Source organism: Podarcis erhardii (genome assembly GCF_964252035.2).
Source record: "Podarcis erhardii genome assembly, chromosome: 3".
In the NCBI taxonomy this organism is placed as follows: domain Eukaryota; kingdom Metazoa; phylum Chordata; class Lepidosauria; order Squamata; family Lacertidae; genus Podarcis; species Podarcis erhardii.
Window position 1 is genome coordinate 93,396,958 of NC_138507.1, and position 20,053 is coordinate 93,417,010.

General features: G+C 41.4%; 1 protein-coding gene across 2 annotated transcripts in view; it reads left to right on the forward strand.

Annotated features, from left to right (window-relative positions):
• TP53BP2 (tumor protein p53 binding protein 2) overlaps positions 1–20,053 on the forward strand; it is a 65,588-nt gene that overhangs the window by 17,259 nt on the left and 28,276 nt on the right. For both annotated transcript variants that reach the window (XM_081857778.1, XM_081857779.1), the window contains exon 2: positions 14,941–15,088. In XM_081857778.1, coding sequence (XP_081713904.1) covers positions 14,941–15,088 — 148 coding nt within the window. The remainder of the gene's footprint in view (positions 1–14,940; positions 15,089–20,053) is intronic.

Genomic DNA, 20,053 nt, shown 5'->3' on the forward strand with positions numbered 1-20,053 from the left:
TTAGAGCAAAACAAACCACGAACCCTGGTTCAGACTGTAACACTAAGCCAGGAATCATGATTTGTTGCTCCTGTTCGCTGTAGGGGAAGAACAAAGTCGGTGACATCTACATGTTCATAATAAGCCAGCTGCTGTGACTTGCAAATGTTGCAAATGTTATTTATAGAGTAACAGTTCTATTCCCTTTTACTAATTGGTGAGAATGGAAGTAAAGAGGTAATAACAAAAAGTATGTTACTTCTTAGGTATCACTGGAGGGATCTCCAGACATATAATACTTTGCTTTTGTTTTGTTCTTACTGTGATTTCTTTTTTGTTAGTTGGTTCCGTTCCCATAAGTGTAGCGACTGTAACTGCTTTGATGGCCTGATGATGTTTCCCTCAACCCGTAGTTATGAGTTTGTGGGTGCCAGACCATTACAATCCCTGGACCCAACAAGTGTCATAATTTAATTAAGGCTTGAGAAGAGCTAGACACTTCTAATCCCTGGACTAACAAGTGTTAAAAGCTAATTAAACCAGCCTAAGCTATGTTGAGGTGATTGCTCAGGGTGATAGGCCATAAAGAGAACAGAGGATCAGAGGACTCTGTGCCAGATGGCAAAGGGCTGGGGTTGCTCCCTCAGCAAATGAAGCCAGAGTTTAGAGTAGAGAGTTAGAAGTAATGTGAGCTAGAAGAAGAGTTTGGATTTGCTATTCCGCCTTTCACTCCCCTTAAGGAGTCTCAAAGAACACTGTGAGGTGAGTGAGGCTGAGAGACTTCAGAGAGAAGTGTGACTAGCCCAAGGTCACCCAGCAGCTGCATGTGGAGGAGCGGGGAAGTGAACCCGGTTCACCAGATTACGAGTCCATCGCTCTTAACCACAACACTACGCTGGCTAGGGGATAGAGTGAGCAAACAGCAGGCAGAGCCTGATGCTTGATGTTTGTCTGAATCCAAGGCTGATCCTGTTGGGAGAAGCAAGACCCTTTTGGGTTGTTACTGCTGGGAACCCCAGGTAAAGCACTTGGAACCCCTGGAATCCTGCACTGCTCAGTGATTTGGGATGGTATGCAACAATATTTATATCCCAGTTTTCCTCCCAGCAGCTCAGAGATGTGTGTGTGGTTTTCGTCCTCTTGAGGTAGGTTCCTGAGAGTGAGTTTCTGGCTCAAGGTTACCACTGGTCATTGTGACTAAGCAGAGATTTGGTCTTGGTTTGCATGGGGAAAACCACATTGGTTTTCTTTTATAAATATAGGTTTGTTGATTTCCAGTATATGACAACAGTTATAAAAAATAAAATCATAACAAAATGTACCCCCTTTCCTCATCCAGGATGGATCAGTCTAGTTAAGATTCCCAAAGTCCAGTCTATGATTTGGGTGGTTGTCATTCTTCAGGGTGATCAGTAAAGTATTTTATAAAAGGATGCCATATTTCAACAAAATCGTCTACATCATTTGCATTATTCAATGCATGTAATCTCTTTGCTATTTTTTTCTGACATATAAAAGGACCATACATTCTGTTTCTAATGAGAAACTCACAGGTGTTCCAATCCTCTCCAATTTTGCCCAGTAATCTGAATGCTGCTATTAAAAGCAAAGTACCGTATTTTTCGCCCTATAGGATGCACTTTTCCCCTCCAAAAATGAAGGGGAAATCTGGGTGCGTCCTATGGGGAGAATGCAGGCTTTCGCTGAAGCTTGGAGAGCGAGAGGGGTCGGTGCGCCCTGACTCCTCTCGCTCTCCAGGCTTCAGGAAGACACCCGCAGCCTAGGCAGCCCTGCGGGAGTTCCTGCAGGGCTGTCTAGGCTGCGGATAGCAGCCTGCTTCCCGGAGCGCCCGGCGCGCTGAAAGCAGAGTGCCCGGCGCTTTGGGAACACACCCGCAGCATAGGCAGCCCTGCAGGAGTTCCCGCAGGGCTGTCTAGGCTGCGGATAGCAGCCTGCCGCCCGCGCGAGGGGCGCCCTGAAGCAGAGCGCCCCTCGCGCCGGGCAGACACCCGCAGCGTGGGGAGCCCTGCAGGAGTTCCCCGCAGGGCTCCCCACACTGCGGATAGTAGCCTGCCGCCCGGTGGGCAGGGTGCGCTGAAGCAGAGCGCCCCTCGCGCCGGGCAGACATCCGCAGTGTGGGGAGCCCTGCGGGGAACTCCTGCAGGGCTCCCCACACCGCGGATAGCAGCCTGCCGCCCGGCGGGCAGGGCACGCTGAAGCAGAGCGCCCCGCATGCCGGGCAGACATCGGCCAGCCCCACAAGCTTGGGGGACAGCAGGGAGGCGCAGCGCCGCCATCCCACTGTTCCTCGACCTGGTTCGGTTTCCCCGACCTGGTTTTGGGGGGGAAATAAAGGAATTTCCCCCCCCCCTTTATTTCCCCCTCAAAAAACTAGGTGCGTCCTATGGGACGGAGCGTCCTATGGGACGAAAAATACGGTAATTAGGTATTTATTACAAAGGTTTGGATTGTCCTTATTTAAAAATGGTTAACAATCCCAAACTTGGGGTATATTCCACATGTTGAGCTGTAACATAGCTTGTTTATGTAAAAAGCCTCTGCCATAACGGTTTTATATGCTCACACACCCACCACATGTGAAATGTTGTACCTATATCATTGCAGTCTTTTCAGCACAAGTGGTGAGATGATTTTATCTATATAGCTACACTTCAGAAATTGCTTTTTTTGTAGAAATTGATGTTCAAATATTTTCACTGATCCTTTTAAATGATTATTATCCCCTTGCTACTTCTCACTAAGGAAATATGTAGTTAATCTGTTATAATTATCTGCATCCTTCTGTTTTGTAGAGGGCAAGGCCAATACTTTGTTAAACTAACTAGTGGTCAGCAAAGGACAGGCAGTAGAAATTAAACAGTCCTGCTCCAACAAGTGATATTGTGAATCCTTTCTCAAGGTTTGACGTACTGCCTATAGTGATGAGAGTTAAAACTCACCGTTCCATGTACTTTAGATATGTGGGAGTGTGACTGCTGCACAGCAGTAGTGAGGGGCTAAAATGCTTTTTTAGAAGCATAGCATTTAGTTGCATAATAAGTTTTCCTTTATCTATTTTTATGGAATCACTCACGTTACATTTAAGCATAGGCAGATGATAGAATTGACGCGTACAATTGCAAAATCTGCAGGCAAGCGTATATTTAAAGGGAGCTGCATGTTACAAAGTCCGTATAGGGCACATGGGAAGCTGCCCTATAGACCTTTGGTCCAACTAGCTCACTATTGTCTATATGGAGTGACAGCAACTCTCTAGGGTTTCAAACCTGGGTTTCTGTGAGCCATACTGGAGATCATGGGCATTGAACCCTCAAAGTGGATGCTCTTCCACTGAACTATGGCCCTTCTCCATGTGCTGTGGTGGCACATGGTGTTTTTTTTAAAAAAGGACATGTGTCCACTTCAAATGCTAATTGGACGCCATGCACACTGCTTGAAAGTCCTTACTTGGCTCTTCCCCTTTGGGCCACACTGCATCGCAAGCAGAAAACCATAATTTTGACTTCTTGTATCATAAACAAATCATGAGCCCAGCTTTGAATGACAGCCCAAAGTTTATTGTTTGCTGTTCACGGTGTGACCAGGAGGGGCAGTGGAGCCCGTTGTGGACCTCTCAACATGTACCAGCATGCTCATGTTCACCTTAAACTACAGTAAACATAAGCTATATTTTTAACTTAGGGGTAGGAAACCATTTTTTCATGGTGGGTCAGATCAAAAAGTGGTCAAGGTTGCACACCAATCAGTCATCTGATGTCTATGATATCAGGTGTATCAAATCACACCTGAAAACAGAGTACCTTTGGTCATAGTTTTAAACAGGGTCACATGTGAGGCAGGACTGCAAAGGAACAATTGGGACTGCATGGCTTAAGACTTTTCCTTTCCAACTGCAGTTTGCATTTGATGCTATTTAATTTTGGAGCCAAATTCAATCCCTGCTGCTTTTAGCAAGGACTTGATCCACTCAGGTACTCTCATTGGTCTTTTAGTGGCAGCTGTGGAGAGTAGGGGTGAGAAGGAAAGCTCAATTGAATGTTTGGACTTCTGTGTAATGGTTGATGCAAGACATTGTTTGTTACTACTTTCTGCAGATTGGATTATTGATAATCTGCCCACCTGTCAAATTTAGGCCAGTTGCTTGGGGGAGATAATGTGTTGGTCTTTTGGTCAGATCCAGTTCCCTCCTCTTTCTTGTGTTTGAAAGTAAGTTCAGTTGAAATAAATGGGATTTGCTTCTTAGTAAATGGCCACCCAAGAGCGCTTTTATTTGTTTTTTGAATGGTGGACCCCTGACCCAACATGGTGCTTGAAAAATGGCTGTTTAAATTGTGGGGAATCTAAAGCTGTGTTTTGCATACTCAAAACTAATAATAAAAAAATAACCCTACTGGGCTAGCACAAGCCTTTGCCTGTGTCTAGAATAGCTCTTTGGGGATCCTGCCAGTATATTTACAATTTAAGTGCCAAAATCTTATTTATGGTCATAGTAGCAGATGGGAAACCTAGGAGGAACAGAACTGTTTTGACATGAATGCTGGCATTAGAGCATAGATTTGGTCCCCATATTGTAGTGCAAGAATATTTTTATGCTGTCATAAATTTAATAAATGATAATAAAAGTGGCACTAATATATATATATATATAGAGAGAGAGAGAGAGAGAGAGAGAAAGCAATTAGATTCTGGATTACATCCTAAATGCACATTTTTCTGTTGTATAAATCCCAAACTGCTGAAATTGTGAAGGTGGTGGTTCCTAGGGTATGTTCCTTCTCAGCATGCTTTGAAGCAAAGGCTGGGAAAACTGGAAAATAAGTGTACAATACAGTCCTATGCAGGTATAGGATTGCAGCCTTATGTATGAACGGTTTCTTCCTCCACCTGTTTCTTTTCTCCTTTTTGAGGCATCATTGTGTAATATTTCATAGGATTCTGATTGCTTCTGAGTACTGCATTTGTATCACTAGATACAGGTTTCCTGTACTGTGTTAATGCACTGTATGTGTAATGTTGCTAGCTAAGTAGCTATCTAGCATCTAATTTCATATTGTTCTTTTTTGCTGTGTAGGTGCAAAACTAAATGCTACCGTTGTCTGTGCTTTAAGGCATGAGTTCTGGAGCTGTCAGCTTTTCATTGAGTCAAAGTGTCTGTTGTGTTGAACAGACTTCGGTTTTTAATACAGTAAATCGCTCTTAGTTTTGGTTTTTTAGTTACCTGCTTACTCTAGAGCATTCCCCTATCTACTTGCCTCTTTTGAGAAGTCTGCTTGGGAGTGGGTGACCTTAAAAAATTTAAATTTGTAGTATGTTATTGTAGAAAGATCAGGTGATATTAATGTTGCCTCTAGGTCATTATGGGCATACTGACCAGATGGTGGATTACTGTATAGGGTTCTTTGGTCTAGCCTAGTGTAACAGGGCTCGTATGTTCTTAATGCCACTTGCTTCAGAATTTTTATGTTGAGTATTCTAGGAAAGGCATGACCTTGAAGTGTTTTAAAAGCTGTGAGTGGACACTATTTTCTCATTGAAAAATAGCAGGAAATAGATTTGCAGATTCTTTTAATTGGGTACCTTAAACTGAGTAGATGCCAAATTCAGAAGCAGGCTTTATAGGTGCAGGTTTCCTCTCCTCCTTTCTGAATAAGGCCACAACATGGATATATATATATACACAAAAGGCAATACAATACAAAGGCATTGCAATAGTGGATATTTCATTTTCATTCCTTTTCTGAATGACCTTTAGCATGGAAGTTTCCGCATTAAGTTTAATTAAGTACATTTAATTGATGTTTTTTATTGAGCTAGCTATCATTTGTTTGCCCCTCTGAGCTTCTTTAGGAGGAAGGTTGGGTTATAAGTTAAATTAATAATTTTTTAAAATGCCAATATTTGATTTAAAAAATTGTAAAGTCACCTTTGAGCAGACCTTCCAGTGTGTCAGACAAAATAACGATAAAAAATTAAATTAAAATCCCAGATAACAGTAAAAGCAACCTTAAAAGCAGCATTTAAAGCACAATAGCTTTCCTGGCAAGTGACTGCCAGTACAGTACAGACTCTCATCAGTAGAGCTGAATTCTCTCCCCCCCCCCCTCTAATGTGCAGCACTCATGGAGCCTCATTTTTACATGGGTACATGCTATTCAAGTGACTGCTATTATGTTGTTTTGTCTGTGAAATTGCTACTGCAGAGTGTGGAGTTTGCAGCAGGGTATAACTGTGTAGTTATGATACCCCATGGGTTCACAATTCTTTATTTAAATTTCCTACCTGGCAATGATCAAGAAGGATTGCATATATAAACAGGCCCTTGATGTTAGAAAGGTAGTGTAGCTTCTGTGTTTGTCATAACACCTGTTGTGCTGTTGTTGGTTCTGCTTAAATGTTTGAGTAGAGAGGGATTCCTTTAAAACAATAGTACAGATCAATGCTGTGTGGTTGGAAAAGATTTGTTCTGGTTTCTCTCTACAAAGATAACTTTTTTGTTTCTCATCTCTTGGGATGCAGCTCACCTAGGAAGAATAGAGGCTTCATGTAATGAACCCCGCTTACTTATGCTTACAGACATCATGGCTTCTGCACTGAGTGCCTCCATCTGAAAGTGTAATTTGGTACTACTAACATTGGAGCCAGCCCTTGGTTGAAGAACGTTGAATTTCCTTTTTATAGCATTGTATGCATGTTTACTTCCAACAATTGAGTTTTTCATACAATAGCATCCCTCAGAGCCTCTCTCTGAATACAATTTTGCTGGAGTCCAGCCACCCACTGGCTTCACATAACAGCATTTCTAACTCTGATGGGAGCGGCACCACAGTGGAACTATAGGATTTATTTTTAAGCAAAGTTGCAGCACAAAGCTTGCTTGTGCTTCTGACGTAAGTAATGAGAAACTAAACAATGGAAGCTTAAGGTGTTGCTGTATTCACAACTCTATTTTGCAGAGATGTCATTTTGATAGGGTTAAACTTTAACAAGTTGTGCAAACCTAACATAGTAGAGGGGACAATCTTATTTCCTTCGGTATGTTGGTGCATTAGCAAAGCTACATCTTTATTGAAAAAATGGTGCTTTTGCTGACTTCATTCTGTTTGAAAACAGTATTGATTTTTGAATGCTGACAGTGTGCATTTTTGACAGCATATCAAATATAGAGGTGAGTATGGTGTCTGCTCTGAATACAATCAAAAGGACTGAATCTTTTGTGAAGTTGGTTTGTGTTTGTGTGCATGCGTGTGTGTGAGAGATGTGGGTCCATGAAATGTGGCATAAACAATACAGTCCAAATTTTGGTGACCAGTCTAATTAAATCTATCAAGTTCTAGGAAATGTGACTTCCTTTGATACGGATAATGTTGTCCCTGAAAAGGCAAAACAGGGATAGCCAACATTGTGCCCTTCAGATATTATTAACCTTCAACACCTATCATTGCTTACCTTGCTGGATGGGGTTGAATGGATTTAGGAGCCTAACAGAATATCTGGAGAGCACCACATTGATTGAAGTATGAAGATCTGGAGAGAAATTAAATAGAAACTTGGCTACTGCAAGGTGATTGAATGGGTGGTGGGTGCCGAACTCCATACATTCCTGGATGAATTGGTATTTAGACTCAGTTTAGTTGGCTTCTGATCCAGTTTTAGAACCAAAACAACTTTGATGGACAACCTGTGCTGGGTGGGGGGAGAATGTGACCCAGCTGGTTCTCATGCATATATCAAAGGTTTTTTATACCAGTTACTGCGGTATCCAGTTGGACAGACTCTGAAGTTGAGGGTTCTCTCCAGTCAAAACTCCTTCTGATGTTTCAGAAGGTGGTACTGGGCAGCTATTGTTTGGCACCATGTATTTATATTCTTGGTTCTGTCTTGAATATTGTTTAATATTTACATCATCTTTCTCCATCCTAGTGTCCTTCTGACATTTTGGATTGTAAATTCCATTATTGACTAATGGCTGTATTGGCCATTTCTGGCTAGAGCTAATCCAACCACATCTGGAGGGCACCAGCTTGGGGAATGCTGTACTGTATTACCCTCTGGGGGAGATCTTTTGGAGTAAGGCTCTTTCTCCTTTTCATCAAATCCAGATGAGGGAAAAGATGTTCTGAATAGATGTCTAGAGTCAGTAGTTGGTTGGATGAGGACCAAAAAACAAACTCAGTTCAGCTAAGATAGAAGCACTGTTGCCTGGTGATACCTGGCCAGGATATAGGGTTTGGACGGTGTTGCAGAAGCCCTAAAGTAATGGTGGCTAATCTGTGGCTCTCTGGATGTTGTTGGACTATAACTTGCATCAGCCTTAGCTAGCGTGGCGAGTCCTTAGGGATGATGCAAGTTGTTACCAGCAACATCAAGGGTTAATTCAGGTAAGTATTTCCCAGCTGACAGCTTTTGAGAGCCTGCATGAAATAGCAGAAAGAACTTGCAGGTGAGGTGACATCCACATTGCTATAGCAACTTCATTAGCAGGGATAGGTTTTCTAAGTAGAAAAGATTTCTCAGGAAATTTTCTGTCTTGGAAGTTGTGAGTGTGAGGTGTGACCACATTTTCCTGTTTTGTGGTCTCACTTTAAAAAACAGTATGAACACATTTCTGCGGAGATGAGGTTTATGGTTTGTGGCTCAGTATATGGGAACTGATGATTATTCATAAGTGGGGCTGATTGTGAGCGTCTTAACATGGCAAAAATAAAAATGCTCATAGGCCTATTTGCACTTAGTTTTTCTCTCAGTTTCCCACTCTTAAAAGACAAAGTTTCTCAAAGCATTTTGGGTGCATGTGTTGTTCTTCTGGATTTCAGAATTATTTCTTACTGTCAGAGAGAAACTTGACACCTTTCATAATGCAAGCGATGGAGATCATGATGCCTCAGAGTTGCAAAAGGTCAAGCGTTTTAGGTTCTCTTATGGGACAAATAAAGAGGAAAACACTCCCGTCTTATTCAGTCCCAGAATAATGCTGCATTTCCTACTGTACTCCACCTACTTTGCATCATAACTTCCTTTCTCATATTTGTGGCTAAATGCCAGAGCTGCACAAACTGAATATTATTTGCAGTTGCTCACAAGGCAGGAACATGTGCTGACCGCCACCGATAGATATAGGTAAATCTACTTTTCTTTTACTGTTGAGCAGTGAGCAATTTATCTCTGAAATAATACAAGATAGCAATGTATTAAATGGGTGAAATAATTTTTAGTAGGTTGGTTTTAGTGTTACTTGGTCTTTAAGCACAGAGAAATTCAGGCATGCTAAGACTGAACAGTTGAATACGTGAGTAATTGGCCTTGAAAGGTGTGTGATTGCATTTTTGCTTGAATTGCAGCAGAGTTAGGTCCCCCCCCCCCAGTTCTTCTGGTTTCATTTGAAAGCAGCATTTACATATTAGTATGGAATGCTATGTATTAGATTAAAAACCTTCCGTTGTACAGACTGCCTTTTGTCATTCAGAAAGTTGTAGTCAAACAAAGAAACATTTCAGTTGATTTCTTTGTGGTCTGCCTGTGAAGATGTTACACCTCTGCTTTCTGAGATCTGGTAAACCGTTGAAATGAACAATACTTGGAAACTAGAGTTTTAAATGGGTTTCTGGTTTGGGAAAAACTCCAGCACTGTTTTGCCGTTGAAGTGCATCTATATAATTTTTGTAACAGCTTAATTGCTAGGTTTTTATTGTTTCCTCCTACTCAGCTTAAAATAACTTCTGTTCTCATTGGAAAATATGAATTAAGAAGCCCTTTATGGCTTCTAAAAAATGGTTATTGCCTATGTAATTCTTTCTGGGATGCAGGTGTGCAGTTATGCTGTATGAAGAAGAGCAGCTGTATAGAATTGAATGTTGATAGTCATAGAGTACATTAGACTGGCTTTATGTGATGTAGCTCTTTTTGCGTAGATACCGTAATCTTTACAGGGCCTTTAAAAACACTGCAGTTAAAAAACAGTTATTGGTGGCTTAAACATATGTATCAGAAGTGTAGTTTTGTACCACTGAAGTTCAGATTAATGAAAGATATATATACCATTTTGTTAGAGCTTTGAATACAGCAGCTTCACGAAAGGTCACCTATACAGATGCTGTTTTTTTGCATAGGAAATGGACATGTAAATGTCTCTTGTGCTACCTCATGTATACTCCATCCTTGACATGTTGTGAACTTGAGAAGTAAGCCTTGTGGCTATTTTTTTTGTCCTATTTGTGAAGGGGACGGTACCCTTTAGAAATGTCTTTTGTGGTGCATTCCCTGAACTAACATTCTTCAATTCTATGCCTTTAAAAAAAAACGTACAGCTGTGTCACTGCAAAAGGAAAACAGGTTCTCAGTTTTGAAGGTAATACTTTCTATGCACTCTTTGTTTAAGGCGTAAGGTGAAAGAAGCGTTTTCATCTTCCATCTGCATTTATGTATTTTTAAAATCCAAGTTAAGCCCTTCTTTGCCTGACCATAGCACATTAAAGTCTTTTTGTTTTTGTTCTCATTTAGAAGAAATGGGATAAGACAGGTCTGTCCTCCTTTCCTACATAGTTTGGAGTTAACTTGACATTTTTGTGAGTTGTAGATCTTCAAGCCCGAAACAAGGTGACTCAAATGGTTTTGAAAACTTGATACAAATAAGCATATAAATCAAATTCTAAGTGATTAACATAATTGAATAAGATAGAAGACTTGAAGATTGCCCGTATTGTGCGTGTGTGCCGCTGACTAAAAGGGGAGTCTACACATGAGTGTTGTTGAACAAGGTTGGGGAGACCCGAGTTCAAATCCCTACTTGGTGACTTTGGCTCAGTCACCAACTCTCAACCCAACCCACCACACCAGACTGCTTGTGAGGATGGAGAGAACCCATTATGCCTCCAGAGCTCCTTGGAGGAAGGATGAAATAAAATCTGCGATGGCTAACAACGAACATGTTTGTGATTAACAGGGTGAATACAGTTTCCTTCTTACCATTTTGTATTCATATTCCTGACATGAGGAGCTACAGCTAATCTGTTTCTTTTGAACATCCAGATAATTGTAGAAAGGATTTTGAAATTAAGTTGATTTTTTTTTTAGGGCATAGCAGTACTTAGAAATAAAAATATGGCACACAGAATTGTAAAAGGTGACAATTTCATCATATGTGAGAAGGTTAAACATTACTTTCTACCATAAGATTTGTGTAGTAAAGCTATATTTACAATAAGCAAGCTGGCAACAGTGTTGGGGAACCTGGCATTTCAAAGAACCCTTAGCATAGCTTTAGCACTGAATAGTTCAAAGAAGAAATACATTTAATGCAGGCTGTCTCTCATTATAACTTACCGCTTCAAATCCCCACTCGTTTTCCCTGTTTCACCTTCTTCTTCCGGCTGCAGGGTGTGTTGGAGCTCTGCCCTACAGCGAATAATATGATGTAGAGATGTTCAAGGTATATAATTGGCATGTGAGCAGGCAGGTGTTTGATGAAGGAAGGTGCAGAAAAGTTTTTGAATTACAATTGGGTAACAGATGACGTGAGAACAAGAGAAGGTGTAACTTGCATCTATGCAGTTACACAGGAATGATATCCCATCCACATACTAATTTTCAAAGTTACAAACTCATGTTGCCCCCCCCCCCAAACCCCCAGTTGTTTCCCTTTCTGACACTGGTAGGTTCTCTGTTCAGCAAGAATCATCAACCTCCTTTGATGCACTGGAAGGAACCTGCATTCCCAATGGTTAGCTGGTTTTTCTTTTCTAGAATCATGGTCAACTAGTAATGCAGCTCTTGGTGAATTTTATCAGTACTTTACGGCACACAGTTTTGCATATTGAAAACATAATTGCATATGAAAAATGACAAGGTGCATTGAGTCAAAGTTTGTTTTTGGCGATGTAACGAGAAGGAGGATTTTGTGCCTTCTGTTTCAAGTGTCTGCAACTAAGAACTCTAGAAAGCAGCAACAATGCGGTATGTTGGTTAAAATTATACAGTGGTGCCCCGCAAGACGAATGCCTCGCAAGACGAAAAACCCGCTAGACGAAAGGGTTTTCCGTTTTTTGAGGGGCTTCGCAAGACGAATTTCCCTATGGGCTTGCTTCGCAAGACGAAAATGTCTTGCGAGTCTTGCGAGTTTTTTCCCTTTCCCCCCCTTTTTTCTAAGTCGCTAATAGCCGCTAAGCCGCTAATAGCCGCTAAGCCGCTAATAGCCGCTAAGCCGCTAATAGCGCTAAGCCGCTAAGCCGCTAATAGGGATGCTTCGCAAGACGAAAAAACCACTAGACGAAGAGACTCGCGGAACGGATTATTTTCGTCTTGCGAGGCACCACTGTATTTTGTATATCTGTATCAAGATATATTAGGAATTTGGATGCTCGTAACTACTATGAGCTCAGAGCTACTAGTATAACATCAGCTGATTTGTGAACTCACTTGATAGCCTTAAGCTAATCTTGAGCTCCTTCCACGCCATCTGCTATAGGGTGGCAATACTGCCTCACCTTACAGAGCTGTTGAAAGTATTATTAAGATATGGGAAACACTTTGATGTCTTAAGAAAAAGTGGTGCGTAAATATAAAGTTATTGCTTTAAGAGATGAGGTCTTGTTTTGATTTAGCAGCTCAGTTCAGACAACATGCTAAACCTTGGATTGAACGTGTAAATATTTAAACAGACACCTGTGGTTTAGAGCTGTGTGTCTGGTCGTCGCTCCATTCAGTGTGCTGGTCTTTGGAGGCAGAACAATGGCCACCTTGCCTATAGTTTGTCAAGTCACACATCATGTCAACCCATATGTAGCACACACGGTGGTTTCTAATTCCTGTATGCTACCCAGTCACAAGCCGTGGTTTGATGTGATGTCTAACCAAACCTGAACGTTAACAAGTTTTAAAAGTTATTTTTAAATGACAGGGAAATGCGTGTTCTCATGTACCTAATCTGCGTAACTCAGTGTGCTGTCACATAATTTGAAGTGTGTGTTGGAATCGAGCGTCTGGCTTGGAACTCTGGCTTTGATTTTATATCTCTTAAACATTTTTGCTGATAGACCTATAAATGAAATATTAATTAGTGGGATGATAGTAACTCCTGTTGAAGATATTTTGCTGCTAGAAAAATTAAGTTTGGCAGCTATTGCAGATATCAAAGTTCAAGGTACCTCCAGGAAGCAAATAAACGGATTAATTATTTAGTCATCAGTTATATCATAGTTGCCTGCAATTTGCCTAGCCTAAACTACAGCTGAAAGCACCTTTAGTGAATACTGGACATACCATTTAACCTGAAGAAGCGGCCAGCTGCAGAGTTAATGAATTTATTCAGGGATCACTTTGCCATTTCTTAAAACAGAGCTAGGGTAAGACCTACCACAACTTAACCTTCAATGCCTAAATTAAGAGAACGGTTAGCTCAAATAGATTTCAGAGTTAATCTAATGACCACTACTTAAATTGCAATGTAGTATATAAAAATGACTTAGAAAATGAATTATTTTGAAACAAAGTGAAGAAGGTTATGACATTATTTTAAGATTCATGGTTACAGATTTCGGGCAGGGGTGGGGCTAGATAACATTGGCTCTTTCAACACATAATATTCTGTGCTTCCAGAGTGACTTTCTAATTAACATGGATTTTGTTCCTTTTGTAAGCTTGTTAATTTTGGAGTGATAATGGGCCATGTGATGGTGAAATCCAGATGCTTAGCACCTCTTTAGGGGATTGCAAAGTTTTGTATATAGCACTAGGTGGTTGGGGATTCATATAGCAAGATACCACCTGTTTAAATGTATTACTTTAAATAGCAACAAGTTTTTATCTGGTTATTTGAACTTAATCTCTGGAGTTGTGTGATGTTGCTTTTGGCTGAGTTGGGTCATACAAATAATATATATATTTATAAATTAAGCAAGTATGTTCTAGGAAATGGCTCTGTGCCTTATCCAAAGCTGCATTCATCTGAGCTGTAAGGATTTTTTTTTTTCAGGAGTTGGCGCCTTTCAAGCTGTTTGTACTTTTACATACAAGAGCATGATCCTTTATGCTGTATTTTGTTTTTAATATTCGGTTGGGAGCCGCCCAGAGTGGCTGGGGAAACCCAGCCAGAAGGGCGGTGTGTGTGTGTGTGTGTGTGTGTGTGTGTGTGTGTACAGTGGGACCTTGGGTTACATATGCTTCAGGTTACATACACTTCAGGTTACAGCCTCTGCTAACCTAGAAATAGTGCTTCAGGTTAAGAACTTTGCTTCAGGAGGAGAACCAAAATTGTGCTCCGGCGGCGCGGCAGCAGCAGGAGGCCCCATTAGCTAAAGTGGTGCTTCAGGTTAAGAACAGTTTCAGGTTAAGTACGGACCTCCGGAACGAATTAAGTACTTAACCCGAGGTACGTGTGTGTGTGTGTGTGTGTGTGTGTGTGTGTGTGTATGTATATGTATATATATATAAATTTTTGGATGAAGCATGCAAACCGCCCCAGACTTCTCCTTTTGTCTGGATAATTCTACAGTGGTACCTCGGGTTACAGATGCTTCAGGTTACAGACGCTTCGGGTTACAGACTCCGCTAACACAGAAATAGTACTTCGGGTTAAGAACTTTGCTTCAGGATGAGAACAGAAATCGTGCGACGGTGGTGCAGTGGCAGCGGGAGGCCCCGTTACCTAAAGTGGTACCTCAGGTTAAGAACAGTTTCAGGTTAAGGACGGACCTCCAGAATGAATTAAGTTCGTAACCCGAGGTACCACTGTATGTCTTTATCCTCTGTAGCCAATTGCTATTCAGTGTTGCTTTATATAGAGAAATAATTGAAGCAGTATATTTGGGCTCCATTCCAGTCAGGTTGTCACATAGAAGAAAACTAAAGAGCTAACATTGAGGTTTCTGCTTCTAGAAACTTACATCAGTGAGAACCAGAGATAAAATACATTTAGGATTTATGGGACTCTGATCTGCTCTCTTCCAGATGTTTCTTACTGTGTACCTCAGTAACAACGAGCAACATTTCACTGAAGTGCCAATCACCCCAGAAACGACCTGCAGAGATGTAGTGGATTTGTGTAAAGAGCCTGGTGAGACTGAATGCCACCTGGCTGAAGTGTGGTGCGGCTCAGGTAAGTGAAACGTGCCAATTGTAACCTGCCAGGCATTTAGATAAGTGTCTCTCTAGTTTCTTTTAGCACCAGGATTAATTGAACTTTTAATTAAGGGATTACATGAGTTCATATAATGATTTGCATTGTGCAGCTTTGTTTTTAATATTAGTTGCTTTCATGTTACTGTAAAATGAAAAGCAGACTATTACAGTGGCAGCAGCAAACATTTGTCCTCAGATCAGTTGCTCCTCTCCCAGCTGGTCTTGGACTGAAATTACAGGCTTTTGTTTCACAGTCTATAAGAGGTCTTTGGCTTGTGCCAAAAGGCTTAGCCTCTGTCAAGGCATGCCCTTACATGGTACCCAGAGTAGTGAGAAAGAAAACCTCTCTGAGGATCCACAGGTGGAAACGGCCTCCAATGCAGCCTCCACCTCCCCATAGGGCTGATCAACACTTTTTTTTTGTCCACCTGTATGCTTTCTTGATATTTTATAGCTTAACAAAGCTAATATAGTAGGAGGGCCAGAGGTGTAGCGCTCTGGCAAAGCTGGTGACTTGTGAGTTCTTCACACAAGACACAAAAGTGGGTTCCCCCACATCTTTAAGGTAAATGTAAAATCTGTCTTGGCTAGAATGTATATTGACTTTGAAATTGGCTCTTTTAATTGGCACAAGAGAGGCTGAGATGTGCATTGGGCATTCCACTCTGTGCCAGGGGTGGGAAACATCTTCTGGCCAGTGGGCTGTATGCTGACCTTGCAAGCCACTTCGGCAGATGGGTGAGGCTTCCAGCCTGTCAGTTACTTGATGTCATTATGATGATGGTTGGCAACTTCAAAAGATGTTTGCTGTCATCGCCAATTAGCACTAAAAGCAACCCTTTTTGAAGGTGTGATTGGAGTTGACAGATGATTGGAGCTGACATCTTGCCTTCCAAAAAGCCTGCTGTGCCCAACTGTAGGTATGAATGGATTCAAGGAACAATCTGGAGGGCACTTTAAGCTCCCAGCTGCTCTCCTGCAGCTGCCTCCTTCCTTGGCTTCAAATACAACATCAGGTCAGGTGGGCATAGTTTGGTGGAAATGGCCTCACCTGACAAATGAGGATCCATGGCAGGCGTGATTTGGCCTACGGGCTGGAGGTTCCCCATGGCTTGCTCTGTAGGTTCTGTAAAACTAGGCCCTGCTGTTTCCACAAAATTATTGTGAATAAACAAACGATATGAAGAATTATTATGCAAGCATTTATCTAGCAAAATGCTTTTTAGAAATCTCAGAAGAGAATTGGGGATTTTCACTTTGAAAGTGGGCACTTAAATTCTGGACATGGCCCCTGAAATTAATGTGGAATACCACATTTATTCATGGGTGAAGGAACAGCAACAATTTTGGAATTGCTATAGGAGAAGAAGCTTCATGCTGAAGCTAAGCATGGTAGATAAAGTGAAGTTAAAATGTACAACCCATGTATTGAAATTTTTGAAACCAATCCTAATTATATGTACGACAATGATGATTCACAAAGCTACTGAAATCATGGAAGCCTCTTGTGTAAGCTTGGTGGGTATGTACTACCTGGTATTCTTTGTATCAAGTTGTAGGCTGCTACCCAGCTCTTCTCACTTTTCCTACCTAGTATCTTTAGACAATGGTTCTTTGTCACGTTGAACAGTGATGGCTGTTTGAAAAGATTGGCATTGGTCTTAACTATGTTGTGTTGACATGCTTTACCTAGGTCAACTTGCCACAAGGGTGCAACAGAACAGGTTGTGACATTAGTACATCAGTTATTTTGCATTGTCCAAAACACTGATTCCCTGGTACCGTTACTCATCAGATTAGTTTTTTAATAGTTTCCTGGCTTTGCCTGACCCATAAGATTGCACCCTGATTATTTGTCTGAATCCTCAGATTTTCTGTTCTATTCACTTTATATGATTTTATATTGCTGTTTTAGATTGCGTATTATTATTATTGACCTGTTTGCCACCCTGGACTTCTTCAGGAAGAAAGGCATGACATAAATTCAACTAATAGTGAGCTTGCTTTTTAGATTGTACATTAGAGATTTTACCCCTGCTATGTTTAATACAATGTATGTGGAAATATGTTGCAGATGTTTGAAGTATTAAGCTGTAAATACACACTGAACACACGTGTAGGTTTGCCAATATACTTATAAATTCTAGAAACAAATTTTGTATCATACAACCTTATTGATAAGAGCAAACTTGAGACTTTCTCCAATGCTGATTACAGTGGTGCCTCGCAAGACGAAAAGAATCCGTTCCGCGATTCTCTTCGTCTAGCGGTTTTTTCGTCTTGCGAAGCAAGCCCATTGACAGCTTAGCGGATTAGCGCTATTAGCGGTCTAGCGGCTTTTAGCCGCTAGACTGTTAAGCGGCTGTTAACAGCTTATCAGCTGTTAAGCGGCTTATCAGCGGAACAGCTGATTAGCGGCTTAGGAAAGGGGGGAAAAAAGCGAAAAAAACTGCGGGAACTCGCAAGATTTTTTCATCTTGCGAAGCAACCCCATAGAGAAATTCGTTTAGCGAAGCGCCTCCAAAACGGAAAACCCTTTCGTCTAGCGGGTTTTCCGTCTTGCGAGGCGTTCGTCTTGCGGGGCACCACTGTATATTTAATTGGATTGAGGAGGATTTGTCTGTGTAACAAAAGCCTTTAGTCAAAATTTTGCTGATTGCAGCTAGAGTAGTGTAGGTCTGAAGATGGAAGGGCTCTCAGTCCCCATATAGACGGGACTGGCTATTGAAATCTTGAATTAGCAGAAAATGATGAATTGGCTACTCTGGTTTATTAGAGGTATTTTCCACAGTACAAAATTTTCTGAGAGGTGACTGTTTTGTGAAATAGAGTAATATGAATTTTAGAAGTATTATATTTGAAAGAATTTGAGTTATGTAGCTTTGTATTTATGAATAAACGAGCTTAAAAAAAATTAAGAGTTTTTTTTTTAAAAAAAATAATGCAGCAGAACTCTCAGCTCTTTGATAAGCCTGTCCTTTTATATTGACTGCTGGTTCCATGGTAAAGCTGGTCTACTTGTTGGCAGTTTATTGTCTGTAAATGGGGCTGTCCTTCAGTGTATCAGCCAGCCAGCCATACTACATGATACCTTATTCCTCCAAATTTCCCCCCTACAGTCATTATTCTGTGGCCACAGAGCACACTTGGTTCTCATTGGTTTATATTTGTGTTTCTTCCTAGCATTTTCCCCTTAAAATTGTACTTTTGCAGACTTTGGGGTTTCCCCAAGCCTACTGGTACCACTTCTATGTGAAGGATGTTTGGCTGTATAAGTAGCAGCATTCACAGAAATAGTAGAAGTGATTATTCATTAGCAACATTTATTTATAAAAATACTTACCGTAATATCATTAAAAATATCAATGCAGTGTACAGCAATATATATAAAAATGCTGTACACTGCTTTGAGATAGATAGATAGATAGATAGATAGATAGATAGATAGATATAAACACCAGAATGAGTTAACGTATTGAGAATCCTAGCCAAAAAAAGGGCATTTCCTTAACTTTTAGTTAATTTTTACTAGAATATTGTCTAAACCTACCATAAACAAATCGGCTTAGCCTCATCCAGACCCTGCTTATTCTAAATGATAGCAATACTTTCCTTTGTGATTTACAAGATGAGCTGTTTAGCTGTCTAGACAAATAACCACGGTAGCTGCTTTTTCTGTAACAGTGACCTACTTGCTTATACTGTAAAACTAATCAGCTTTGACAGTAACCCCAGAAAATTTCCTTCTTAGGTTGGTTCAACATGGCTGCAGTTTTTTTCCTCCTTAAAGAAAACCTTTTTGGTTTTTTTTTAAATTAAGCTAAGAACCTGTTGGATATCATGAAAACCCTACACATCTTGTAGGAAAGTTTATGAGAACCCAGTTGAACTACTGGGATATAAAAAAGGCTTACATGCAGGGGTAGGGTGTGGTGTCCTAATGTCATTAATCATTTGTACACTTCCATCTTTATCCTTGAATGAAGACAAACATTATTGTCTCACTAAACCAGCAATTGCCTATCATTATCACCAGTTTTTACCATAATCACTTCTGTGTTCCAGTTACAGATAGGTAGCCGTGTTGGTCTGCCATAGTCAAAACAAAACAAATTCCTTCCAGTAGCACCTTAAAGACCAACTAAGTCAGTTCTTGGTATGAGCTTTCGTGTGCATGCACACGAAAGCTCATACCAAGAACTGACTTAGTTGGTCTTTAAGGTGCTACTGGAAGGAATTTGTTTTGTTTTCACTTCTGTGTTCATTACCTTTTGTTTTTGCGTCTTGTCCCTATAGAGCATTCAGTAAAATTGGAAGCTTGCTGTTATTAGGTATTTGGGTGCTACCATGATAAAAGTACAGTGGTACCCCGCAAGACGAATACCTCGCAAGACGGAAAACCCGCAAGACGAAAGGGTTTTCCGTTTGCGAGTTGCTTCGCAAGACGAATTTCCCTATGGGCTTGCTTCGCAAGAAGAAAGCCCATAGGGAAATCTCCGGTGACCTCTTTTAAATGCTGGCGGTGGGGAGCAAAGCCTTCCCCCCCCCTCCGGCCTTCAGAAGAGGTCCAGGAAGGCCGGCGGGGGCCGAAAGGCTTTGCTCCCCACCGCCAGCATTTTAAAAGCGGTCCGGGATAGCAGGGAAGCGCTTCCCGCTATCCCGGACGGCTTTTGAAGGCAGGCGGGGGGGAGCAAAGACTTTCGCCCCCCGTCGGCCTTCAGAAGAGGTCCTGGACCTCTTCTGAAGGCTGGCGGGGGGTGAAAGTCTTTGCTCCCCCCCGCCTGCCTTCCCAGGGGCTTTAAAATCGCCCCGGGACAGTGGAGAAGTCCGCTGTCCGGGGCGATCTTAAAATGCTGGCGGGCGGCAGCGAAGCCTTCGCTGCCGCCCGCCAGCATTTTAAAAAACCCTGGGACAGCGGAGAAGTCCTCTGCTGTCCCGGGGT